The 27,784-nt window shown below is 39.1% G+C and overlaps 2 protein-coding genes across 7 annotated transcripts in view; one reads left to right on the forward strand and one right to left on the reverse strand.

Annotated features, from left to right (window-relative positions):
- Nucleotides 1–11,098, forward strand: part of AMMECR1 (AMMECR nuclear protein 1) — a 104,915-nt gene extending 93,817 nt beyond the window's left edge. For 3 of the 4 annotated variants that reach the window (XM_064159421.1, XM_064159422.1, XM_064159426.1), the window contains exons 5-7: nt 964–1,054; nt 2,685–2,781; nt 6,639–11,098. In XM_064159421.1, the coding sequence (XP_064015491.1) occupies nt 964–1,054; nt 2,685–2,781; nt 6,639–6,753 (303 nt within the window). In that variant the 3' untranslated portion in view covers nt 6,754–11,098. Of the gene's footprint in view, nt 1–963; nt 1,055–2,684; nt 2,782–4,483; nt 4,607–6,638 lie in introns of those variants that run through there. The other variant, XM_064159423.1, reaches the window with a different exon arrangement.
- Nucleotides 11,099–18,753: 7,655 nt separating this feature from the next.
- TMEM164 (transmembrane protein 164) overlaps nt 18,754–27,784 on the reverse strand; it is a 32,412-nt gene continuing 23,381 nt past the window's right edge. For all 3 annotated transcript variants that reach the window (XM_064159427.1, XM_064159428.1, XM_064159429.1), the window contains 2 exons: nt 20,253–20,353; nt 18,754–19,869 (listed from right to left, as the gene is read on the reverse strand). In XM_064159427.1, the coding sequence (XP_064015497.1) occupies nt 19,663–19,869; nt 20,253–20,353 (308 nt within the window). In that variant the 3' untranslated portion in view covers nt 18,754–19,662. The remainder of the gene's footprint in view (nt 19,870–20,252; nt 20,354–27,784) is intronic.

Consider the following 27,784-nt stretch of genomic DNA (forward strand, 5'->3'; position numbering starts at 1 on the left):
TGCAGCTACAGTAAAATAGATTGTCAATGGAGAAATGGTTACATTGCTTAGTTAATTTTCTGTCCAAAAAGAAGTTCCACACCAAATAACATGATACCCTTTGAAACATAAATTCTTCATGTCCACATACAATGCTGGGAACTTTGGGCTTTAAATGGAAATAACACCATAGTTATGTGGGCATGAAAATAAAAATACCCATCTACTAATGCTTTGTGTTTATACACAGAACTCAAAACTGAGTGAAAATTTACTGGCAATGGAATATCTTTTATGGCATGCCTGATCCAAGTGCAGGTACTCTTGACAGAATTACTGTACCTTGAAAACAGGACTGTTTAAACAATGCCCTGGAAAGGTGCCTAGCCTCTTTTTATGATGTTCAGTTCTCTCTCTTTCTTTTTTTTTTTTTTTTGTTTTTGTTTTTGGCAGTTCAACTCTATAGACTTTTAACTCCTTTGTATTAGTAATTTTAGTTGCTGTACTGGCTTATTGGAGTACTTACTAGCATGGAAATAGGAGTTTGAAGCAAAGTGCTTTGGAATATATCCTCCTTCTCATCATACATTAGCAAACAGAACTTTAGAGGGCTCCAGGCTTGAGTTCACAGGGTTACAAATCTTTCATTGTTCAGTTGTTACTTTGAACAAAATTAATGCTCTTAATTAAAGCATCATTAGGTTTGCCAGCTGTTTTGTTGCCTGTACATTGCATCTGGAGGCCAGGTGCTTTTATCAGCAATAGCATTGCTGACAGCATCAGAGGGATAAAGTAAGCCCAGAGACAGAATTACTCTTGCAGCTCAGCTGGCCTTCAAGAATACATTCAAGTCAGTACCAGCTCTTGAAACTGCAAAATAGTATTAAGCAGTGAAAGGGTCCCATGTTGTTTTTTATCATATTCGAAATCTCTTGTATCTTTATTTTTCAAAAATGTACTAATGAAGCTGCCAATTTCTTGCAGGTGGGTGTACATGGCATTAGAATAGAATTCATCAATGAAAAAGGATCAAAACGCACCGCCACCTACTTACCGGAGGTTGCAAAGGAGCAAGGTCATTGTTGCACTTTATTTCATATGGTCTGGTGAAGAATTTAAACATTCATATAAATCTAAAATGCAATATTTGACCTTGCACTGATGTCAGATGATGGAGCAATACTTAATTGTAAGAAGACTCTTGTATCAGATGCCAACTACCTGCCTGTATTGGTCTCCTTATAAGGATTTAGTAAACTGTAGCTGTTTCTAGAGAACTTGCAAATGCAGTGTAGCTGTTGAAAGGCAAAATATAGAGGGATAGTATCAATGCTGTCAGCCAGCTTTTCAGAGGTGCCAGTTTTCATGTAGTTGTTAACCCTGTTAAGTGGCATGATGTCTGGTCAGTTAACAGTTGTTTTAGTCCTAGATTTGCAATGATCACATTATTTGTTTGGGGTGCTTTTCAGTTAGGTACTTTCTGCTAGTCTTAATTTCTCAAATGAACACTGGCTTCCTGAGGTGTAGAAGGGAAGTACTTCCAATATGAGAGTCCAAAATAATGTTGTTAAAGTCCCTTTTACTAAGGGCACAGTAAGTTTGTGAATTAAACATTCTAGAGTATATTTTATTGAACAGTAATCTTTTGGACTAAGCTGCTGACTCACTGGTTTTTCCTTCCAAGGTGACAGTTTGTCTCAGTCTTTTACATTTTGCATTGCTGCTGCCTTGGTTTTTTTATTTTCCCCCTTTTCATATTTGAGTTGGTCTACTAAGGAATAGGATGAAAACTTCATTGAAGATCAAATTATTTAATTAATAATTCCGCTCCCAGAATAGTCACTTTGGAGTCTCTCCAAGCTCTACTTTAGTGACTGTTTCAGTCAATTTAAGAGTGTGGAGGTGGTGTGTGGCGCTGTTCAAATTTCTAAATCATTTTAGTAGACGAGGCACTGCAGTCTGGCTCTTTAAAGTACCCCAAACTACCCGATTTTGTTTCTAATGTACCCAGAATTACCCCCTTTTTTTTTTTCTTTAAATGTAGCAATGTGACTAATGCAATTGTATCTTTTGGAATAGACATGTCTGACGCCCACTTAAAATATTCGTCTCTTCAAATCGATAAGAGGGAGTTTTGAATAGCATGAAGATTTTATTGAGAAGAGTAATGAATCTGTATTCTTTGATCCATCACTTTTTTATTACCCAGACACCTATAGCACAATATAGTAGTTCTGAAATTAGACATATCACTGTAAAGTTAAGTGATATTTATGAAGAAGTCTAATCTCTGAAGTGCTCTGCACACATTCAACTACTCATTCTTTAAAATTTTATTTTATAGAGAAGTTTAATTTTTCATAGTGTCGTTGCCATTTATCATGAATAAAGTGACTGTGATCCATGATCATACCTGAACATTTCAGGAAAGCTGAATTTTGGGTCTTGCCCTCAGTCTGGGACACCTGAAGGTAATGTGTCCACTTCTAAATTTTCTCAGCTACAAGCACCTTGTGTGTAAAGAAATCTTGTATGTCACATTTCCTTCATCTGTTCTCAAGTAGGGAAGAACAACCTGTGTTTTATACAGAATTTCAGCAGAGCACTTCCATTATCAGTAGCACTACACACTGCATTGTGTTATTGCAACATCTATTCTTATTGCCATATTTCTCACTAATTTTTACTACTGCAAAATTCAACAGGATGGGACCACATTCAAACCATAGATTCCTTATTGAGGAAAGGAGGCTACAAAGCTCCGATTACGAATGAATTCAGGAAAACAATAAAGCTAACCAGGTATGCATCAAGGGATATTACAGGTTTTGTAATACTGTGATGTGTTCACTCCTGGTAAGTGCTTATTTTGTATATTGATAGTAAGCTTTCCTGTACATATGATTAACGATTTCTTTCTTTTCATAACAGCAGTGCAGACGTTGAAGAATATTTGTGCCTTGCATAGAGATTAGTGACACTAAGCAAGAAAGAAAAGGCTGTTGTTCCGTAATCAGCCTACATATATTTCAGGGTACCTGCATATTTTCTTTCATAACTCTGAAAAGTATTAGCACTTTATTAACTCTTGCTTTTTACAGGTTCTTCATTGGTTGTAACAGATCATCAGGGGCTAGTAAGAAGATTTCTTACCATTGTCTATGTGTATTTCAGCAGATGGTACACTATGGATCTGCTGCTGTAAAGTCATGGAGGCCCCTCAGAGCTAGTGATCTGTTCAGCTGTCAGAGAAAGTGTTGGGTCTTTTCTCTCTCCTGTGTAGTTCAGGTTTCCCTTCTCTTACCAGCTGCTGGGTATGCAAACCAGGTAGCAGATCTGACAGTCAGTGCACTAGTTAAACAGCGTCAAGGTATTCTCAGGGGTGGATACATGAATTTAGTGTTTTATTTCATACTCTGTCACTCTCACACACTAGTATACTTGGATTTTTCTAATTTCATAAAATGTGTTCTTGAGGGCTTCCTCGTGAGTGGGAGCAAAAGTATTTTAGAATTAGCAGCAGATATTCTGCCCATAATAGTGTAGTGTTATGGTGAAGGGTGGAGGAGTAAATGTCTATATGAACACCTCTCATATGAACACCCTCTAAAACAATACATTTTCATAAGCTTGCAGCACAAAATGACAGCTAAACTCTCAACTTTTCTATGCTCAGAGAAACAGGAATCTAAAAAATCTTACATCATAAGGAAGTTCATGAGACCGTTCATCCTCTTCAGGGAGGCCACACTTGACATGCTATGAATACAAATAACAAAGTTAGAATCCTTTATCCAAAACTGCTATCCTTCCTATCTCTTATCAACTTCTAAGAACTCGACTCACAAGATTAGTTCTAAAAATATTCAGATAGATTACTCTTGTCGTGAAGATAGTTGGCAGTCCACAAAACCAAGTTAATACTCAGAAGTTCTGGCCACGTTTTGAAGAACAGAGTTGAAAAATAGTAGAGCTGAAAAAAGTGTGCCAGTTCTAGAGTCTTAGGATGTATAAGGACAGCAACTGCATTTTCTCTTCCATCTGCTTAAATGAGCAGATGTGATTCCAGCCAGGCAGCCTTTGGCCTGCCTTAACCCACTTACAACCAGCTTCATTAACTGCCAGGCTTATGGTTTAGTTTCCCAGTGGCAGGGGATTTCATTCACAGAACAGCTTACTCGGCAAGTGCAGAGTGCCACAGATCATTCACATCAGCTCAGGAAGAACTCTGCTAATCTCTCAGCAAGGACCAGTGGCCATTTGTTAAATTAGTGCACCATTAATAAACACTCTTGGATCAGATATGTGTGGGCATCTTTGGTGCTCTGAAACACTTCCGAGGCAGACAGTGTAAGGTATTCTGCTCTCTTCCTCTGGCAAAGAGGCACTAGAAGCAAATGTGTTTGCCACCTTAATTGCTGCAGTGGGACACTCCATAGTAGTTTAAACATTTGTGCTGGGTTGTGAGTGCAAGCAGTTGAGCCATCTGTTGTGGTTTTTTCAGACCTCACTCAGAGATGAGAGGACAACCAGAGCAGCTCTAGAAGAAAAATGAGATATAAAGGAGAAGTGGAAATATTTTATATCACAGTAGCTGGACTCATTAAAGCCCATCTGTAAGATCTCTTATGCAAGGTCTTTCTAAGTGACATTTGTGGAAAAGTGGAATAGTGGTTTTGTGTAGATTTCACAGATAAGTGCAACTGTGGTGATACATTTCTTGTTGTCAAACAATACTGATGCAAGTGCATCCAAAATATTCTGCTTTTAGTCATACAGAGCTGGCTGACATTATTGTGGGACCTCACTCCATTATTTTTCAGCAGTCTTGGGAGTCTGGAGAGCTTCCAGTTGAGTGGAACTGGCAAATGTTGTCCCATTTTTCAAGATGGGTAGGAAGGAAGCACTGTGGTAATTACTGTCCCATCAGTCTCACTTGAATGCCTGGTAAAATTATGGAGAAGGTTATTCTGGGAACTACTGAAAACCACTTGAGAGATAATGGAGTCATTGATTGTAACCAGCACAGGTTCATAAGGGGAATGTCTTCCTTAACTACCTTAATTTCCTTTTATGCCAAGGTCACCTGTCTAGTTGATCAAAGAAAGCCAGTAGATGTGGAGTGTTTTTATTGTAGCAAAGCTTTTGATACTGGCTCTCATGGTATCCTTCAGGACACAATGTTCAGCTTATAGCTGGACAAGTCCCTCCTAATGTTGTGTGAGCAACTGGCTGACAGGTCGGGCTCAGAATTTTAAGAGATGGGGTACATCAGGCTGGTGACCAGTCATCAGTGCAGTTGCCCAGGACCCAGTTTTAGAGCCACTGCTCTTTAATGTCTGTATAAATGACCTGGACCCAGAAGTATCTTCCATTTGCTGGTGATATGAAACTAGGAAGAGCTGTGGATTCTCTTGAGGGCAGAAAGGCCTTACAGAGAGAGCTGCATAGACTAGAGAGCTGGGCAGTTGCCAACTGTATGAAATATAACAAGAGCACATACCAAGTAATCTACCTGGACAGGATATCCTTGGTTACACATGTATGAATTGGGGAATGAAAGGCTGGAGAGCAGCCTTAAGGAAAGGGATCTGGGGTGTTGGGTTGATGGCAAGTCAAATATGAGCCAACATGTAAGCAAATACGAGCACAACAGTTTTGCTGTGCTCTGGCAGCAAAAAGGGCCAAGTGTGTCCCAGGATTCATCAAGCAGATCATCACTAGGTGGTTGAGGGAGATGACTGTCCCACTGTACTGCACTCTTGTGGCCCCTCTGGACACTGTAAGATGGTGAAAAGGACAAGACCTGGGAGGAGCAGCTGAGGTCATTTGGTTTCTTCAGCTTGCAGGAGAAAGCTGAGGGGTGACCTTATCACTGAGGAGGAATGTCATCACAGTCTACAGTTTCCTCAAGGGGGCAGAGGAGGGGGAAGTGCTGATCTCTCTCTGGTGACCCACTGTGACAGGACACAAGGAAATGGAATGAAACTGCATCGGGGGATGCTCAGACTGGGCATTAAGAAAAAGCTCTTCATTAAGAGGGGCAGTCACTGGAACAGAGTCCTGAGAGAAGTGGTCATGGCATCAAGCTGGCAAAGAGTTCAGGAGCATCTGCACAGTGTTCTAAGACATATGGTTTAGTTTTAGGTAGTCCTGTGAGGAGGAGGGAGTTGGACTCAATGGTTCTTATGGATCTCTTCCAACTTCAGATATTCTATGATTCTAGTCTAAAAAGAATGTAACTCCCTTTAATGTAGCTGAGATTGTTTTAAAAGCAGAATTTGGCAGACAGTGCTTAAACATTACTTAAAACCAGCCCAGAATCTGTGGTGCTTGTTCACAGTTTTTCTCCTAGGTTTTATGTAGAGAGCTGGCTGAAGATATGACACATTCCCAATAAATCACCATGAATTTCTGTTCTCTCTACTTCAAGCAACGTAGTAGGCAATGGTTTTTAACAGTTCTGTTTCATAAGCACTTCTGTTGCAATTTGTCATGTGATTCAAGAATAACCCTGACAGCCAGGGCAGTTCCCTCCCTTGTGCAACATCAGAAGTACAGAGCTGTTACCACTGAACATACCACAACTGCAATATTTTCAGTGCTACTTACAGTTTCCTGGTAATAGTTCTTGAATTTGCTTCTTTGCTATTTTGTAGGTACCGTAGTGAGAAGATGACGATGAGCTACACAGAGTACCTTGCCCATCGTCAGCATCATCACTTCCAAAATGGTATTGGACACCCCCTTCCACCGTACAACCATTATTCCTGACACTGAGCCGCATGACCAGTCACTGGACCTCTCTGCAGACCTCTTCCCAGGAGACCCTGCCCCTTCTTGGTCTAGCTATCTCTATTACTGTACTATTTTATGATGATAGTTTCCGTTGCCATGTTGAGGCTTCTTGGTTAAGCTCATCATGGCAACGGGTGGGAAAACTACATTACTACAAAGAACCCATACTTTTTTTATTATTGAGTCACTGCAGATTTTTTTGCAGCCTATATAGCCCTTGGGGTTTTTTATGGAACTTAAAATTTCTACTTCATTAACATTGAATTATATCAGTCAAGGCTTTCTGTGACTGTGGATGGAAGGAAGAGTTTAAGGATTACAGTTAGGGATTCTTTGCTTAGCAAATAGGCATTCATGGCTTTTGCATTACTAGGTGTGACAGGGAATGAAACATATCAGATTCAGGTATTACACTAGACAATTAATTGCATTTTCATAATGTTTGTAACAATGTTGTGTGTACAATATCTCACTGTCATGGTAAAGATTTCATGTAGCTATGTACCTGATCTTCAAATGCAGCATATACAGCCCAAATTTGAAGGCTGACACACAAAAATGAAGAGAAGCAATTACAGGTACAATGAGAGGTGATGTTAGCATTGCAGCCTTTTCAGAACCCAGTGGTCTAATTGATTAGGGCATGACATAATCCAGTGGGCTACCAGGTACCTTTGTCTCTCATGCTGTGCTGGGAATCAAGGGCGATCCAGCTCTGTCAAGACTCATCATAAAAATGCATTTGTAATGAGATGATGCCTTTCTGATGATCTCATATTAGAAGTGACATTTGTTTTTACAAGCAGGTTGGTGAGTAGCAGATGTCATATTAGGAAGAAAATGGATTTAGATTTTAGTGCCTTTGACTATAACATAACTATATACTTTATATATAAGAGTCATAGAAAAAATATAGCAAATCTGCCAGACATTCTAGCAAACTATATTGAGTCTGCTCTGGCATCAGGTTTGGGGGTATTTTTTAAAGTGAGATTTTTTTTTTTCTTATATAGCAAACCTGTTTTGGAAAAGGAAAAATCCCTGTTTTGTTCTTTCTTCTGCTTTTGAACTTGTTGAGTTTTATCGAGTCATGAATAGCTAGATAAAGGTAATTATCATTTAAAAAAATTACTTGTAAAAGAGCACAGGACAAGTATGCCATGATTTCACATTTTCATCTATTACAGGAACAGTACTCAAGAGCTCTGAGTACTGTGTAATAATTCTGATACCCCTCCACATGGTAGAAAAAAGAAAACCAATTGGAACTTTATCCTGCTGTAAAGATAGGAATTAGTAAAAGGTATGCATGGTATATTTGCAAGCTCCAGTTCCTTGCTTATGTGCCTGCAGAACTCCCACTGATACCTGCTATAGTTCATTGTGTATTTTAGGGGACAATACATGCCACCTATTACTGAAAAGACCTTCCCAATAGGAGTAAACCACAGTAAGCAGAAATCCCAGTGATTTTGAGTAATGAATGTTTGTAAATATATGGATATATACAATTCAAATAGGTAACAGCAGTTAAAATTAGTTGTTTAAAAAAAAAAAAGTAAAAATATTTCAGTAAGGTTTCAAAACCCCAGATATGGCTAAACTATGCTCATCCCTTACGTGAGATTGGCTTTGCCACTAATTTCTATGAAGATTCTTATGGAAGGTCTTAATATTCCTTCATCCACAGCATTTGATGTCCAAATATAACTTTTTCAGTTATGATGCCTTAATTACAAGCAGAGGGCCTGAAGTTTCAGGAGCCAAGAGATGCCAGCCAGAAGCTGCAACAATTAATAGATGTTTATACAGAGGTTATTTTGAATGATAACTGTTGTCGTGTTTCTACTTGGGGAACACTTTTAAATGGCTTAGTCTTCAAGTGGAAATAGCAAGGAGTGGCTACCTGATAGAGTTGTGTTGGTTTCTTTTCTTGCCCTTATAGGGAAACTGAGCACAAAACGAAATTGTTCTGCTGAAAAAAAAAAAGAAAGGAGGAAAAAAAAAGGAAAATAAAAACACAAAAAAAAAGAAAAAAAAACCCAAGAAGAAAAGTCATCCAACCCCATCTTTATCTATCATCTCGTTACAGCATGCTCATGTGTATGAGCTCATTGTTAGAAGTTTTTTAAGAAGTTCTATTATATATTAAAATATATATGTATTGAAAGGTGCTAATCAACCTCAAGCAGGTCACGTGACTGGTCATGCGGATCTAAAATCATATCAGATTTTTTAAAAGATCTTCGATATATGCAGATGTTATACAGAATTTCTTACCAGTGTAATAAGGATGATATACTGATGAATAAACAATCCTGCAGGTTTTTAAGGACAAGGTCAGCAATACTTCCCACCATGGCTTGGGGGAGAAAAGGATAATTTTGTCTCCTTTTTGTATACAGCATAATGCACAATGCATTTTTGTCTATCTCTTAGTAGCTGTTGCTTACAAATATAGTTAAAAAGGTGTTATACAAACTGTAAAGGTGTGCTTTTGAAATGAGGTAATACCAGACCCTTCTGGACCAGAGTTTTGTATCACTAATTAAAAAACTGTTACAGAGTCTGCGGTCAATCAGATTGTACGATATTTCTTTACAAGATTAGTATAATCAGTCTATCTGCAGTGTTTCTAGGGCACCTACCTCCTCAGCATGCAAGTGCTGAAAACGCTACGGATTGTTTCTGTGTAATTGTGGGTTTATTTGTACAAAACGTGGTGTTCACTGTGACATGCACTGGGACAGAATAGGTCTGTTTGCTTAAAGCTGATCAACCCTTACTTTCATTAAATGTCCTTCTCCGCTAGTTCTGTTTAGTACCCTTTTGGGTAGATTGATGGGTTTAGACAGATTTTTCTTTTCATTTGGGCTACTTTATTTGAAGTTAACGTACAACCAAGTAGCTTATGACACTGTTAAGTTGGAATGCTCCTTTTTTTAAATGAGTACTACTCAGTTTGCCTTATTCATTAAACAGACTGTTGGGGTTTTTTAAGTTCTTTTTGCTTAATGTTCCTAAAACCCCTATTCTGTAAGCTGAGTTAGACAACAAAACCATAGACTCTAAATGAACCTATTACGTAGTCATGCTTCAAGTGGCCTTCCTTCTGCCTAGACTGCTGTAGCACTGACCTTTCACCATCTCAACCCCACCACTGGTCATAGCAGGAGGAGGGCACCCTGGAGTTCTGACCTCAGATACACTATTCAATCTAGGCAGTTGAATCGCTTTGCACACCCTGGCGTTTGTATGCAGACCTCTTTACTGTCTTCAAAAGTGCGGGTTTTTAAAATTGTTGTCTGGAGTAGGTTACATCTCTTATGTGTGTTAGATCGAACCAAAGAAGCCTCCAGCCATGCCCAAATGCTGCTCCTAAAGCCTGCCTTCCAATCCTTACAAAAGCCCTGCAGGATTAAATGTGTTAACTTTTTTATTTTTGTACAGTTTCTAACTGATTTTTGCTAGTGATGTTAACTGAATTGTTTATTTGGGGAGTATGAAATTCTCCATTTAAATAAACTGGTGACTTTCCTTTTATGTTTTAGAAAAATAAAATGGAAGAAAAAAAAAACAAAAAAGAGAAACCCAATGTGTGCCTCTCAGATTTAAGGGTTTCTGGTTACATTTATTCTTAAGACCAGCAATGATTCTTTCTATACAAAGATATGTTTTCCTCATTTTTTTATTACTGTTAAATAAAAAATAAAAACCTCTTTCTTTGCTCTGGACCCAGTAATTGTGCTGGTACATAAACGCACTGAGAAAACAAACTTTTGTTTGGAACTTTTATAACAACTTATGACTGTTTTTGTATATCAAAGTTGATTCTTTTCAAGATATTTGGATCTAGTTTCTAAGTTATTTTAGTGTTTTATATGTTACAAAAAAAAAAAAAAAAACAAAAACTTTAAATTGTTCACCAGCATCTTTGAGTTATCTTTAATGCAATGGTGACATGCAATGGGCTTAGAGCTACCTGGTGTAGCTTGTAAGGCCTCTGTCTTCTTCCTTCCTTAGTAACTTGATTATGATAATATCACACATTACCTGATCCCTCCTTCCTTTATAACTAGATCCTCCTTCCTTCCACATTTAATTGCTATTAGTGTGAAGAAACTGTTGAAATGGGCATTTTAATATAAGTACGGCTTAAAAAAGAGAAAAATGAGGAAAAAAGTTTTTAAAAAAAAGTATATAGAAGGTTATCTGTGGGTCTGTGAGATATGGCTGTGGAAAGATATTGTAGTAGTTTTAACACTATTGTTATTACCTTTTAAGTCATTTTACCCAATAAAATAAGGAAAAAGAATCACCACTTCTTTTTATGTTTCTCTGCTTGATTTTGCGGCTTGGTCAATTTTTATTTAGGCCTTTGTCCTTAGTGTTGCTGCTAAAGGGTAATGATGTGTTAGAAATATTTCCCTGTGATTAATCCTGCCTTCTCATTTTGCCTACTGTCAGAACAGATTGTGGACAGGTGCCTGCAGCTTTCAGGCCAATTCAAAACTTAGTCACTGAAATGCCAAGTTAAATCAGCATTTATATCAGTTACATCAGTTATATGATTTATAGTTGCATATTTGATAGTATTTATATCAGTTATTGGCTCAGTTTTGTGCTCTTTGTCTTCAGTCTCAAGTAGTGCCAGGGGAAGTATAGGCTGGATGTTAGGAGGAAGTTCTTCACAGAAGAGTGATTTGCCATTGGAAGGGGCTGCCTAGGGAGGTGGAGGAGTCACCGTTCCTGGAGGTGTTCAAGAAAAGACTGGATGAGGCACATAGTGCCATGGTCTAGATGACTGGATAGGGCTGGGTGCTAGGTTGGACTGGATGATCTTGGAGGTCTCTTCCAACCTGGTTGATTCTATGCTTTTATAGATGGAGTTGTGTCTAGGCTTGCTCTCCTTACTCTCTGAGAGGCAGAAAGGATTTGTTTCGACCTTTTGAAGCAAAACTTTGTTGCAGAACCAGTTACAACGGTGTAAAACACATTTTGCTGTGTACTGTAGGCAAAGTAGTGATCAGAGACTATCTTTCAAATAATTTCAATATGCCTCAATCATACTACACTTGCACTAGGTGGTGTGATTTTTAAGAATATCTAGGTCAAGCTTTGCCACAAGGGCTTTATCTATCTTGCATGTCACATCTAGCTAATACATAGATTGTCACCCTGACCAAATGTTATGGGGAAAAACTGTACAATGTAGTGTTTGCAGTAACTTAGGAGGTTCCTCTAAAGAAAGGGAGGCCAGGAAAGAAAGCTTTGTCCCTTCCCCAAAAGCTTTTTTGTTTCTAACACAGTGGGCCCACTTAAATTGTTTTACGCAGAGAGAACAGCACACCAGAACCTGGAGCACAGCCTTAACCAGTAGCACCAGGTTTAAGTGTCACTGCAGTAACTGTGGCTTGGTGGCAGAGCTTCCTGGCAAACAGCTTTGTTGGTATGGATAACTGTGCTGATCCCAAGAAGTTGAGAATGAAGGGGCATGTTCCTGTGAAGCAAAGCATCCACAGTGCCGCTGATCACAGTAGTACCCATATGGGTAAAACTGACTTGCAAGACCTTTGGTCCCTGACCCAAATTCTCAATTGCACTGAGTAAATAGCTTCTGTTGGTTTAGTATCTCAGAGACTAACACTACCTGGCACTCACAGGTCATAGAGATGTACAGCTTCAACCAACAGTTTCTCACTCATGCTACTTTAGACAGCTATGTAGTTATGTAGTGACCCACTACTAAATCAAAGTAGTTAAACAGTTTTAAGTATTAAGGATGTTTCAGAGGTGGAAACTTGCTTAATCTTACATTGGTATTAAACAATGAAAGGTTGACTTACAATCAGAGTTAGTGAGAGATGCAGATAATTTCCTTTTTCAGGCACTCCTGATTACTTGCTTAATTCATCTCAGATCTAGTGTAAAATGCTGGAAACCTACTTAAGCTATTTTATCAGTCCTTATACTGTTAAAGAGAAATTAAACTGGAGAATTGTTTCTAGTTCCCAGCTCTGTGGAAACTTAAAACTCTTACCATGCATGTATAATACAGGTTGGACACAACCAGCATGTTCTTTTTCCAGGAACATGATTAGCTAGGACCCTTACACAATGAAATATCTGCTTGTCTGACATGTACTGGGTCAGAACGTTACTGCAGTTTGTTTAAATGTACTTTTAAATAGGGCCTGAAACATTTCTGAAGTACATTAAAAGTACTTTGCCACCACATATAGTGTAAGATTGTCTGATAACCTTAATTACAGTTGCTTTTAGAACAAAGTTTTGAGCTGAAAGTTATTGTACATGTTCTGCCGTCTTCTACTCAAGTGACAAAAACCAGGAAACAAGACATTGCTAAAGTTGGGGCAAGAACAGTGCAAGAAGCATAGAGAAAGCATCATAATACTATAATTATGTTTCCAAAGCTCCTTAACCAAATTACAGGGACTATTTAAATGGTGATTAAAGAGTTTGTCTTACAGAAAGGTCTGTCAGTGAACTCAGGCCTGGCTTGTGTTGATTGACGGGTAACAGGCATAGGTCACACCTAAATGCTTCAAACTTCCAGAAATCCAGTAATCCTTGTTCTCACGTACAGAAACTGCTTTGTGCAAGGTAAGCTACATCTGGGAATAGAGCCTGCCCAAGACAGAAAATCAACAAATCAGGTAAGAATATGGATTCCCCTACGCAACCAACTATTAGTATTGCAAATTGAAATGGAAAATCAGTTTTGGTTTTCTTACCTGGTTTTAAAGTCTTAAGCAAGACAGAGTTGGAGTCTGGCACAAATAGAATGATAACGAAACTGTACACGATCCATTAAAATCCATTTATTTGTTTTAGTTCAAAGGTTTCACAACTATTTGCCCTGGACTTAGGGCACAACAGTGAAAAATCCATCAGACCAAAATACAAAAACAAGTACATAAACTACCCCTTATTTGTAAATGTTACCTTGTAACCAAGTTTTAGCACATTAGAAAGTTTACAAAATTTATGACACTCTTACAAATTATTCAGAGCTAACAGCATTTTGCAGCAGTTGAGCTGCGTCTCTCCCCATCCCTCCTTGCCCTTGCCATACCAGTCTGTGCCTGGGTAACACTGGGCTTGGGTAACTGGAACTGATTTGTGATTCAGTCCAGTGCCTGAGCAACTCCAGCTCCCCAACACAGTTTGGCTGGTGATAGTGGCATGGTTTAAGCTCACTGTTCTGCCTGCTGTGTCCTCTGCAGCACTGAAATAATGACTCAGTAAATGCAGAAATCATTTTTTGAAAGTACAAAATTGACCCTGAAAAAAAAATATTTAAAAACAGCTTGGCTTTGACTAAGATACTCTACAAGCAGCAAGACAGATTTACAGCAAAATCACGTTGAGTACAAACCACAAAATTCAACAGATTTGTTACAAGTCTTGTTACTGTAAAAATTAAAACATCGAGGTTGACCTGCCTGTGGAAACCTTTTGCCTCCTAAAAAGGCTGACATATGCCCTTCTTCTGTTTTTTGGCCTTATCAAGGTGTTGCTAATTATTAGAGCTAATTTAACTCCTAAGAATCCACCTTTATTGAAACAATTGGAAGAGAAAAAGAAAAAGCACACCCATATTTTCCATTATCTCTAGATGCACAGCAAACAAATGCCTGGAATTTAGATGCACGACTGACTTAAGAGACAAAAGTAATTTAACAGTTGCAAACAGCTATTTCTGAAAGAAGAATGCAGCTGGGTTTTACAAAAAGCTACCACATACACAGAAATGCCAAAGCCCTGATTGTGGCTGAAAACAGATGAATAAATCTACAATGAGGTACTCTATAATCTTAAAGTATACAAGTGGATGGACTTTTCCTGTCTCCCAGCTTCAGCAAGGCAACGTCTGCTGAAGTACAAGCAGGTTTTGCCGATAAGTAGTGAGAACCAAAACCAAGTACAGGAGTGAATGGTCATAGACTGGCTTTTCACTGATTTATATCAGCATGGAGAAGAGCTGCTGAATTTCACCCTTCAAAAGAAACAAGACACAAATTCTTCCTTAAATAGGAAGAAATGAAACAGGTAGAGCTTAAACACCATGTACAGTGTCTGAATCCTGGGAAGGTAGCACAGCATGTATCCCTCGACAGCTAGAGCCTTGGCGCAAGATCCCACTAGTTGCAAGCTCAATGTCCAGATGCTATGGTGGGTGCAGAACACGCTTTTCTGCTTTGGAAAAGGGGCCACTTACTGTAAGGCTGCATAAGCAAATTTCATGTGCATGTACATTTGGAGGTAAATTATTTGCTGGCAGTCATTCACTGGCAGAGTGATTAATTTCCCTGCGCATTTTGACTCCTCAGACACCTTACTACATATCAATGTGACGTCTAGGCATTGACACTGCACAATTAATTGCTCATGGACAGCAGATCAGCCCACTTTAGGGCAAGATTTTACAGTCAGCTTAAGCTGCTGCTGAAAGGAATAATCTGTGTGTATGGTCCCCTCCTGCTCTGTCCTATAGCTATTGTCAGCCTTTTTACAACTGTGACACAAGATTTAGGAACATTTGACCAGAGAGGACTGGGACTACACTTTCAATTGTACAGTGCACTGCTGCCATGTAAACAGCTCATCACCAAGGTACCAGGTGGTAACAGCCTCAGGTTATCTTGTCATAGATGGTGGACACAGTACTGCAGGAGAGAATGACAGTTAACTCTCAAGAACGACAGTTAACTTTCAGGAACAGCACTATAGTCCTGCTCTTTAATTCACAGCATAAATAAGCCTAAAAGCAATCAACAAAATCATCCATACAGTATAACAGCCTATAAAATAAACTATTCAGGGAAAAGAAAATCATCCTCTGCCAGGAAAGAGAACAACTATCCCACATGGAGATTTAGTATTCTGCTTTCTCACCAAATCAGTGTCCTGCACACTGAACAAGCTCTGATGTATGTTACAAAGAGATACCAGAGACAGCTAAGGAATAAAAGATGTGAAGTTCCATGACATTAGCTTCAGAAGTTCATTCCATTTCTGTTCCCATTCTGACCTGTGCTTCACCTTCTGAGAAGCTTGTGTTTCAGCCATGCAAAGAGAGTTTATTGTGGCACCATAACAAAAAGCAAAAAAAGACACAAGGTTTAAAAAGCCTTCAAATGAGAGGAGGGAGTAATTTCACTTTTGAACTCCTCGCTACAACAGATATAGTAAAGTGCTGGAGCATGTCCAAAGAAAGGCAATGAAGCTGGTAAAGGGTCTAGAGCATAAGCCTTCTGAGGAGCAGCGGAGGGAACTGGGCTTGTTTAGCCTGCAGAAAAGGAGCCTGAGGGACACCTTCTCACTTTCTTTCCTGAAAGGAGGTTGTAGCAAGGTAGGTGTTGGTCTGTTCTACAAGTCACAGGGTAAGATGAAATGTCCTCAAGTTGTACCGGGGGAGGTTTAGGTTGGATACTAGAAAAGTTTTCTTCCCCAAAACCTGTCAAGCTGCTCAATGAAGTGATGGATTCACTATTCCCAGAAGGATTTAAAAGACAAGTAGCTGTGTCACTTAGGGGCATAGAGCAGTCATGGACTTGGCAGTACTAGGTTAACAGTTGGACTCTATGATCTTAATGGTCTTTTAGAACATAAAGGACGCTATCCTAACGCAATGAACATCATTGAATGTGCAAGCAAAGAAGCAACGGCTCCACGGAGAGGTGTAGGTTCCACTGCCTTCTGCCGGACTCCCTTTGCCCCTTTTGACTGTTACAACAGCCCAAATAATCTAGAATCCTTACTGTATGTAATAGTTTGTTTGCCTCTCCACTTTTTTTGCTGAACTTTAGCAACTTAAATTGCTGTGGAAGAGTTCACGAAGCTCCAGAGCCTATGCAGGAAAGGCACAGAAGGGGCAATGAGTGTCCCATTGGCATACCTCATGTTGTGTAATTTTGCCTGAAATTTCTGGAGTGACTGAAACCAGCTAGACCACGGTAACAGGGAAATGTGCAAGTCAGAGCACCATGACAGGAACAAGACATCTACAGTATGGAGGGAAGGCTGGAGCAATCACAGCAGCGCTGCTATCAAAGTCAGTGGTACAAGTGGTACAACTGCTTCAAGAATCCTTTCATCCAATCTGCCCCAGGGACATCCCTCCTGTTGGTTGTATTTAACACTGTGATTCCTGTGACTAATATTTAAGTCAGTGATAAGAGCTCACAGATTTTGCATTCCAAAGAGCCAGCACTAGGTGAGACACCGGAGCTTCTACAGTTAACTGACCAGAGGCAGTCACTGGTGACAAAGAGCAGCAGTTTTACACTTGTTCAGAATGCCCTGAAGGATATGACTGTTTTGGGCGGGTTGTTTCTGTTTTGTTGGGTTTTTTTTCCCCCTCCTGTTTTGTTGGTTTGTTTGCTTGCTTTGTTGTATTTCTGTTGTAAGGAGGTGGTGGTGGGGTGTGTGTGTTTGGAGGGCTTTTATGTTAGTTTAAAAAAAGGATGCTACTTTCACATAATGCCTTTTTTTTCAGTGCCTACAATAATCTGAAGAAAACAAAAAAGAATTCTTAAAAAAGTAAAGCAAATAATAATAACATTTGCAAAACGTAGATCATTCTATTGTGATACCAAATATTTCTTCTAAACATGACTGAATCCAACATAAGGCATTTTGACAGATTAAGTGAATAAATAAACCATGATACACTTGACAGTAGCTGTGGAGAGGGAAGAATCACTGCATATTTCACTCAGCTATTCACAAGAGATGAAGTACATTGCAAGGGAAATGCTTTAACATTCAGCACTGTGCATCTCAGCATTTCCTAGCAACATCCTGCATTTCATCATGAAATACTGCATCTGATGAAATAAATAGCAAGGACTTCTATCACTTCAACACCTCATTAAGTGGTCTGCCACAGACCTTTAATACTAGCACAGTTGTTCTTTAGGCTTAATTCCACAAATACTTAGTCCACATGTACCCAGCTTTACTGAAGCAGTGGCGAGACCACTTGATTACTTAGATTTGGATGCTGTAAGATCAACAACTGACAATGCTGTATCTGGTAGTTCTTATCAGATGCTTAGCTTTCTCAAGCTGAATTCTGATTAAAAACAGAAGGAATCATACAGTTGGTATAACTAAGACTAGCTGTATGTGTTTGATGGATAGGTCAGGTAACGTCACATTCTCCAGTTGTGACAGCACTTAGTGTCTATGTACACAGCAAGGCATGGAGGAAAACCATAAACCAGTTTGTAAATTGGAGTGTGGGACAATATAATTCTGATTGAACTATACTTAAAAAAAAACAGAATAAAGACAGTTGAAGTAGCCATTTGTCCTTTGTCAATTAAAAAAATTCTTCTGGGGGCGCGGGGGGCAGAAAATCAACTGCTTCTCATTCCTAATTTTTCTTCTTGAGGTATAAATGACTGTACCTTAATTTCAGAATATATCTTCACATGATCCAACTGGAGGAGGTATAATGGTTTTATCTTACAAGTCACAGCTTCAACAACACAATGAATCTATAAACTGCAACAGACTTGTGTAACAAAATTCTTGCAGCCCGGAAACAACAAAGGGTGCTGACAGACTCACAACTAACTGTCTGGAGGAACACACTCAAGATTTCTCATCTTTCTGCCCAACAGTTTCTCCTCTAGCCTTGGAAAATTTGAACAGGTACTCATAGTTTACTGTATATGATTCTTCCCATCTACAGCTCTCTCTCCAAAAGATGTGTTGACAGGAGGATTTGGTTGTACCAGTAAACTGGTACACTTTCTTTCTGGTAGAGGCCTGCACTGATTTGATGTTCCTTTTTCTATTTGCATTTTAAAATCAGATTAGAGAGACAACACAGTTTCATTTTGTTTCTTCACTAGCCACTCTACTGAGTGAGGATTAGCATAGAATGCAAAGAAGAAATGCTTCAAAAGCTAGGAAGCAAAGAAAAGAAAACTGATGCTTAGACTTTGTGTCGCCAATCCCTCTCCAGTCTGAACTGGGGGTGGGGGGGAACTAACCACATTTTGTTCAAAGTCAAGTCAGAAGAGTGGATGAAATATCTCACCACAGCCTATGCGTAACATGGTCTTGTGACATTATTTTGACACGGTGGTATTCTGCTCAAATAAAAGTATCTCCAAAGCATCAAGATCTGAACAAGACTTAGACAGATATTTACCCACATCAGTTCAGAAATTAAGTAGTCAATTTAAAAAAAAGAATTAATTCTTGTTCCTCAACATTTTCAACCTGCTTAAAGAAAGTACAGTAGAACCTCACTGCTTTGCACTTAAGTCTGGAAGATGAAATGTATATCCTTTTCATCCTGACCACTCTGCAACATTAAGGAGCTGAGAGTTAAACCAGGATGATGCACCTCAACCTAGTCTGGAAGATGAAATGTATATCCTTTTCATCCTGACTACTCTGCAACATTAAAGAGCTGAGAGTTAAACCAGGACGATGCACCTCAACCTGTGTTCTTTCACATCAATGGAGTGTGGTCATTCAGCTTTCATTCCTATCCTATAAAAGTGGACTTACATGCAAGGGAGAATAAATCAAAACGAGGTAGCACTGCAACTGTCTTTGCTGGAATGTGGATAGATCCTGGCCTGATTTTAAATGGTGGCTTAGCAAGGCTCTCCTGGAATCTATATGAAATGTATAAAACACTTTTTTCCAGAATAAGGCCACTAATTTTGCCGTTGGCAATAGGCAGTGAGAAACAGCATAGAAAACTCCTCACTGGATCACAGAGGTATTTTTGAGGCAATAAACTGTGGGGAGAAGTATAAAGACGTATCCTCTCATTCCTCCTCTGTTTCCCAGTGTAAGTATCTGCTTCCTGTATGTACTCCATAGGGAGACATCTCAGTCTATTTTCTTAGCTGGGAGTCTAAGGAAGTCCATGCTACATTTAAAGATGGGGCCAGCACTGTAAAAGAGAAGGATTACAAGCTTCCCATGAGTCATGGTCATGATAGTCTGATGTCCAGATGCCCAGATTCGATACCAGGGCCCATAAAAAGGATCTGAGATGGCTGGGCACAACATGTTGTTCAAATTCACTTCTGTAACCTGAGAAAGTGACAACAAATTTATAAATTAACAACATTTTTGTGTTTCACCAATTCAGACACCTAAAATGGTAATTAAGAAATCCCCATAATAATCAACAATGTTTAGGTGATGCTCCTTTGTTCAAGACAAATAGGGTAGCTTTCAGAAGGAAAGCAGATCAAATTCAGGTGTGCATTTAATAGATGGATTTATGCAGGTACATAACAAATTTAGGAACGATTTTACCTACTTGAGACACAAATGCTCACAGGAACATGCAATTAAGAATCTGCATGCAAGCAATCTTATCAATAAAATTCTGGACACTTGCAAAAACTAGTCAGTGTTTTTACTTTGAATGTACTTGCAAACTATCCATTTATTAACCTGTGTTTACTTACCAATCCCAGAATCTGCAAGATGCTAAAATGATATACAAACATAAACCCCGTGGATAAAAGAGCCCACCAGAAATTGCAGAGTGGTTCTGGAGTGTAGATACCTTGAAGAAAAAGGAATACATTAGTATTCAGCTGAGTTGCTGTGTCCATCAAAGACTCATGAATAATATTTTCCCTTCTGCTCTGTGGATGTTAGGGCATCTGGCTTTAGCTGATAACCTACTCAATACCATTACACTAATGAATATTTGAGAGCCTTATTTCTCACCTGGCACCTCCTGATCAGTCTCCTCCCTCCTTCTGGTCCACCAGTAAAATATACAGTATGCTACCTCATTAAGCTTGCCTATTTTTCACCAGCACCACTGATTTTTACCACATTCTTCCTTCTACCACAGAACTAAACAGTTTTTCAACACTGTAATGGTATACAACTTATCTTCAAAAACCTGCCTCTTATGGTGGTTATGATTTCCACACAGACAGAATTAACCCAGGCAGTGGCAGCTCCTACACTGCACTGTATTAAAGTATAGCCTTGCTGTCATTCCTAATTTTATGGTTATTTGATAAATATTAGGTAGTAACTTGCACCAATAACATCTAGGAACAAAAAGGTTGTATAAAGTAGTCAATCCAGTAATGACAGACTCTGCTTTTAAATGAAAACTGATGTGGGGATATATTCAGATATACAATTTTATAATCACTAGATTTCACAGATACTGTGAATATGTTTTTTCCTTTCAAATGAAGTAGAAAATACCACATTATTCCTGGGTTCACCTTTCTCTCTCCCCCTGAAACTAGGTTTTGTCAATTTACTGACAAAACACAACGTCACATGACCTAGAATGTTCCAGGGACATCAGATCTAATACAACTAACCTTAGCCACAGGACTATTTTTGGAATTAAATACTCAAACATCACATGGTGAGAAAAAATACAAGGTTCTCAAGACCCTTACCAGCAGCCATGAGCATGTCAGTTTAAAATACGGGGACAAAATATTATTTTCCTTATGCCTTTAATAATCTAGGGATGCAAGAGAAGGAAGCACATTATGTCATGCTACTCAGCTGCTGCAAAAAGTTGTTGGAACTTCAGATGAATATGAAAGTGCACTGGCATTTTTTAATCTGCCTTTGTCTGTTCTCTGATCCACTAGACATTAAACATCGGAACACATATCCAGCAGTCAGAGGACAGCTAACAGCCATACTGCAATAGCCACGTTAGTGCTTGCTAGCTGACACATTCAGTAATTACCAGGGAGTAATTACAGACTTCAGCATATACTGTATGAGGCCACTGGGAACTCCAATAACTACACTAGGCCAGAACTCACCAGACTAAAGTTGGTATATGGCCTATGTATGGCATCATATGTAGATAAATGCAAGTAACTACTGTTACTTGCTTTACCACATTGCCATATAATGGTGCATGCCTTTTCTGCAGAGTTTTGTTCTATAGTTTGTACCCACCATGCCAGCTCAGTCTGAATTTGCAATAGTTACCTGAACTAGTCTACTTTAAATATTCTGTGAATGTTATAAAATTTGCCTACACTTAACTGTCTAAAACTGCACATCTCAATACAATGCAGCCTCTCTGTACCAGTCAACAGCAAGTAAGGAGCTGTTTGTGTGTCTGAATGATAGCAGCACGTATGCATCCCATATAACACTTGCTGGCTTTAATGAGCACCAACGCACACTCTTTTAGTAAGCAAGCAATGGCTTGGTGTAGCCACAAGAAATGAGACGAGAAGCTACTCTGAAAGCACAAGGCACATTATAAGATTTCTTATCCACTTGTTAAGTGAAAGTCAGGAGAAGTGTCTGAACTACAAGCAAAATTCAATTGTAAGAATGAACCTCTAAATGAGGTACTCCCAGCGCAGTGTTCTACAGATAAAGGGAGAAAATTCACAACAGTCTAACTCTTCAAGTGTACTTAAATAAGCATGGTATCATATTTAAAAAACTGTACACAAGACTTCACTTAAATAGCAATGATACTGATTAAGCTCCACAAATATCAGATACATGACATCACCTTGAATGTGATTTTTCATTAGACAGCAAGAGGAGAAGCAACCAGCCTTGTTGTTCAGGAGTCTCTACTTTTGGCTGTACCAACTTTAAGTGACCTGGTCAAGCCATACAGAAACTCTTTGTCTCCTTCCTCAGATGCAGAGTAGGGAAAACATCATTTGACTTGCAAAAGCTTTTTCTATTGTCTCCGCAGTTCTAGCTGCATGTTTAACTTAGACGCAAAACACAGAATGGAATTGAAATAAAGTATCTAAAACTGTTCCCAGGAACAGGCAGAATACTGCAACAGCAAATCTGTTTTCACATGAACTTGCCTGGTTGACAGGTGCCTGTCTTATTTTGAAAGGGTTCAACAAATACTGAGAACCAGTATTAGTAATCTAAAGAGGTAAACACTCACAAGAGCTAGAATCCAGAGACCTGGATATTTGGCAGACTTACAGTGCAAGTAGAATATGAACACTAAGAGAAGTGAACTCAGCTATAAAACAAGACTGGAGGGGAAAAGCACTTATTAAAAGACTTCAGAAATTGCATAAAATGACACAAGATATCAGTGGCATAATTTGGCTTTGAATTCCAGTTTCTTCTGTCCAGCTCCAATCTAGTCAAGGAATTTCAGAGAGCCCCGGGTTCCCAAGTATGCTGTAAGAAACATTTCAAGTTTATACCTGAGACAATTACTGTATGTTTCTCACAGATAAATAATCACTATAGGTTTTTATTACTTCCTGGTTCTGCTATTCAATAGATGACTGTTTCAGGGAGTAGGGTGTTCTATTTTCTGTAGAACACAGTCTGTTAACAGAAACACACAAACAGGGAAATTGAAGCCCAGCTGAGTGTTTTTTTTAAGGGCTTGTGTTGGCTTTGGCAAAGCTACTTGCTGCTTACATAGGAAATCTCTATTCACTAAGGATCACAAGCAATTCTTACATGGTAAGCACATTCAAGAAATTAATCCAACTGCCAGTCTGGCACTAATCTCAATCTCAAAAATGTTTGTGTCCCAGAGAGTTGAGATGCTTCCAATTAAAGGGTCACCTAAACAGGTTGTGTATTTGCTCCTGCTACAAAAGCATTACAGTGTTTGCTGGTTTGGGGTTTTTTTTTTCAGCTTAAATTGTCATTCTTTCAACAGCATTGATGGGAAGCACTTCATATCAGTTGACGAGTTTGGGTTCATCATCCACTTCTGGAACAAGAATTTGTAGACTTGAACATGACAAGTGGTAATTATGCCATCTGGGAAATGGAAGCATGTCTTTCAAAGTGTAAAGGTCAAACAGAATCAATTTTTCTTCTACTGCTTCCTCCACCAATATCTTGTGCTGGTTCTAATGTTCTTATGAACTACTTTTTTAATTTAAAGTTCTCCAAACATAGCCTTATAAAAGTTTGAACACAACTTCATAGAAATTAATGCTCATTTTGATTTTCTGTGAAAACATACTGTAGGAAAAACACTACTCCTCTGTTTGAATTAGAGAATTAGAACCTAAATATAGTAAAATTTAACTTTGTAAGATGTTAAAATACTTTTTCCTAATTAATGTCTTGCTTTAATTCCCACAAGATTTGATAGAGCTTTACCAGCTTTCCATCACAGCACATGCTCTTTTAGTAGTTTCACAACTACAGGTTCTGCTTAATCCAAATTTCAGAGCAACTGTCACAATTCCCTCATTTTCAAGCTTAATGTTAGAGCAAACTTATTTTCATTTTATTTCCTTTGCTCAAAGAGTTAGGTGTCCTATTGAGTTAGGCTAGACACTTCCTTTCCAGAGGAAAATAGGAAATATATTCTCAAGAGGATGACCCTGAAACCTACTGTATCCCTCCACAGCTGTTCTGACACTGTGTAGATTTCAAAATACTGCCTTAATCCAGATTTGCACTTCCTTCAGTGCCAGCTATTCACATAAGAAACCACTCAGACAGCAGTCTTAAGTTAGCTGCTCCTCTCAGGAACCACTTTTTACATTCCCGAAGGCAGCAGCAGTAGTTCTTCCTCATCCTTCACACAGTAGTACTACTTCCATACACTGGTACTAAATCTCTCCCTCTCCTAGAGGGAAGTCTTTAACAGATTCCAGGCCCACTCAGAGAATGCCATATTACCTTCTTTACTTATTTTTGAAAGTTTTACAACAGGCCACCATAGTTTCCAAAGAACTCTAACTGCTCAGTGCACAAAGCTCAGGGGGTCACAGGACAGATACGTGTGCTTCCGCTTCATCTCCTGCTCTCTCGAAGCATCAAACAAGATTATCCTGAAATAATGAAGCTGCAAGAGAGACTGCAGACACAGCTGCAGCACACACCTCCAGCTGCAGAGTGTGGCCCAGCCACCCCACTGCTCAAGGTGTCACATACAAGCACCATTAGCACTTACACCTAATGCGTGGAATTCAGAAGGTGGAAAAAAGCTGGAATAGGACCATGGAATCTGCCAGCAGGAGAGCAGAATTACACCACACAAGAATTGAGTCTCAGTGAAAGAGTCATACCACACATTATTTCAATGAGGATGGAGATAAAGCAGATTTATGACCACCTAACTACACTCAAATACATAGTGAATTTTTTTCTCCCTGGATTACTGATTAAGTATATAATCAAGCCTGCTTTATAACCCCATTTAAAAGGAGTCAAGGACCTACAGACAGATATAGCTAAATATAGGTAAGGGTCACAAAGTGGGGAAATGTCTGAGAAAGGTACAACGGATAGAAATGTCTTTAAATACGGTAATCCCTCACTCATGCCAGCAAGTTTGTATCCTCAGTTGCTTTAATTGCACTTTCCTAATTTACAGCTACAGGAAAAATGATCCTTTGTCTGTACTCGGTATCTGTGTTCTACATCTTACAACTCAGCCCAGCTTCTCATTAAGAAACACTGCACTCTGCTTAAGACAGCTGGCTAACAGAGCTGCGTCTCCCCTCTTCTGCAGTGTGACAGAGGCATGTTCCACAAGAGGGGGAAAAAACAAATCAACAACTTCTATTGGCTTTCTGACGGTGCCACAGAACTTCAACTCATCTGATGCGACTTCTGAGACACTTAGATCAAAAAAGCAAAGGGCTTTATGACTTGAGTCAGCAAGACCACTTCTTTACTGCTTATAAAAACACAGCACTTGTTTTATAATCTGAAAATTTTGACTACTCACAGCAAACAACTCAGCTGCTTAATTATTTAGAGCATATATGTCCACCTGACCACAGCTGTATGACAGTGAATCATCTCTTAAAATACATAGGGCCAGACCACAGACTTTTAAGTCCACTACTGTCAATTTGGGCTCCACAGGAAGATCCTCCCATCTCAAAAAAAAAAAAAAAGAGGGGGGGGGGGGGGCCAAAAAAACCCACAATGAAACACGCACACAAACACCAAAAAACCCCCCAACCAGCCAACCACTAACCAAATAAAAAACAAACAAAACTCTTCAGCAAAAAAAAAACAAATCAATTTACTGTCTCCACAACGTCGACAATCTGCCTTTGAGTTGCAAATTTTAAGAACTGGCACAGCCATTTTGACAGGGCAGCTGCTGGAGACTATCCCCCCCTGCAGGCTACAGTGTCAGAACCACACAACTATGCAGTGCCACCAGTACCAAGGCCTCTGATGAAGCATAGGTAATAATCCTGAACCCCAAATGCAGCTGGTCATACATCAGATTGCTCCTTAAAATGACAAAATCCGAAAAAAAAAAAAAAACTCAACATCCACATCTTTTTCTACTTAAATTATCAAGGCAACTAAAAAATGCTTGGAATCTCAAAACACAAAGACTTAACTCCTGTACTCCTCTGCTAGAGAGCTGCTATAAATTGACCCTTATTTCAAACTGTTGTGGAATTACATCATTTGCTCCCAGTCCCCCGAGTTTCAAATCATACTGAAGTCTAATCACAGTGAAATTGTTATTTCCTGAGATCAGGTGCACATATCATCTTGTCAAATCTATCAAAAAATCTGGGCAAGCCAGCTTAAGGACCAAGACATGCAAGAACTCCAAGTCTCTAAGGCTGATGAAGTGCAAACCAGATTTTTTTTTTCCATGAAGAATAGAAAATTTAAGTAGTGAAGGTCTCCAATATTTACCTTAGGCAGTAAGTGTGTAAAGCCCTGTTGTAATAGCTGTGGCAGTTTGAAGCATTACGCTTCCTCAGCTCCTATCTCCCTAAGCTCTCTACCAGCAACCTGTATCCCAGCAGCATAAAGCATAATTATCTAAGCATACTCATATGTTTCTGAAGAGCATCTCTGCAGACGAAAGTGATTTCAGGAGATTTTCAGTGAAGAGGTTGGTTCCATAGTCTAAATCCGCACTGCTGTGTTTCCTGTGTTCTTCCTTTCACCTTGGCAATGCATCGACTGCACCTCCCTTTTGCCCGTCCTAGCACTCAGATGATGCAACAGTAATCCAGAAGTTACAAAACTACTCACTTTTTTTTTTTTTTGATGGGGAGGCAGGAGACTTAACTGCTGAGGACAAGACAACATAATGACCTGCAGCTCTGGTTCAGCCCATCCAGCTATTTCAGGAACACTGTCTGCCTAGATGCATATTATAATTTTTGGCAGGGTTCAGAGGTGATACAAGGTGAGATTCTCTCAGCAAAAAAGCTTCCAACTGCAGATATACTTCGTGGATGAACTGCCTTGAGTTAAGAATCTTCCATGCTGGCCTGTTGTATCTGCACTACACCTATTTAGCATGACTCACTTACTGCAGCCAAGAGCAAGCTGAGCCAGAGTGCCTAAGTATTTATTTTGTCTAGCTTCACACACACAATATGTATACACGCATATATACACTTGGAAAGAAAATACATTAGAAAGAGAGGTACAGAAATTGATATTAACTCAGTAAAGAAGGGAGGGAGAGGGAAGAAGAAGAGAGAACAAGGTCTTAATACATCCTCAGACTTCACTGAGTTCCCTCTACCACACTGAAGCCTGAGTTCAGAATCACCTCGCTCCATCGATTCAGTCCTAAGCATGGTAAAGCCCCATACTTATACATGGGAGGGGATGCAAAGGTGATGCTGTCAGTGCAACATGGCAAACTTGGATATGTTGTTCTGTACAGAATGAGCCTCAGGTCAAGTCTTCAGGTGTTCTGCTCATTCTTCCCTTGTGAAATGTTAATATTATGACTGAGATGTTAGTGGGGCCATCATAATACTGGCAGATTCCAAATGAAACTCCAGTAGTATATTTTAACATATATAATCCATCCTTTTTCATTTTTCCCATTTCACTACCCTTCACTTCTTCCCATCACAGATTCACTGATAGAAATTTCTATTTCAAACACAGAAGCTGCATGCTGATCAGTGTTAAAGACAAAAAAAGAACAATTTTCACAAGTTAGGATAAAGGGTATCAACTACTCTGAAATTACTTTAAACAATGGTAAAAATGAAATGACAAAATATTAACTGATACTTTT

The sequence above is a fragment of the Pogoniulus pusillus genome, chromosome 19 (genome assembly GCF_015220805.1).
Source record: "Pogoniulus pusillus isolate bPogPus1 chromosome 19, bPogPus1.pri, whole genome shotgun sequence".
Lineage (NCBI taxonomy): Eukaryota > Metazoa > Chordata > Aves > Piciformes > Lybiidae > Pogoniulus > Pogoniulus pusillus.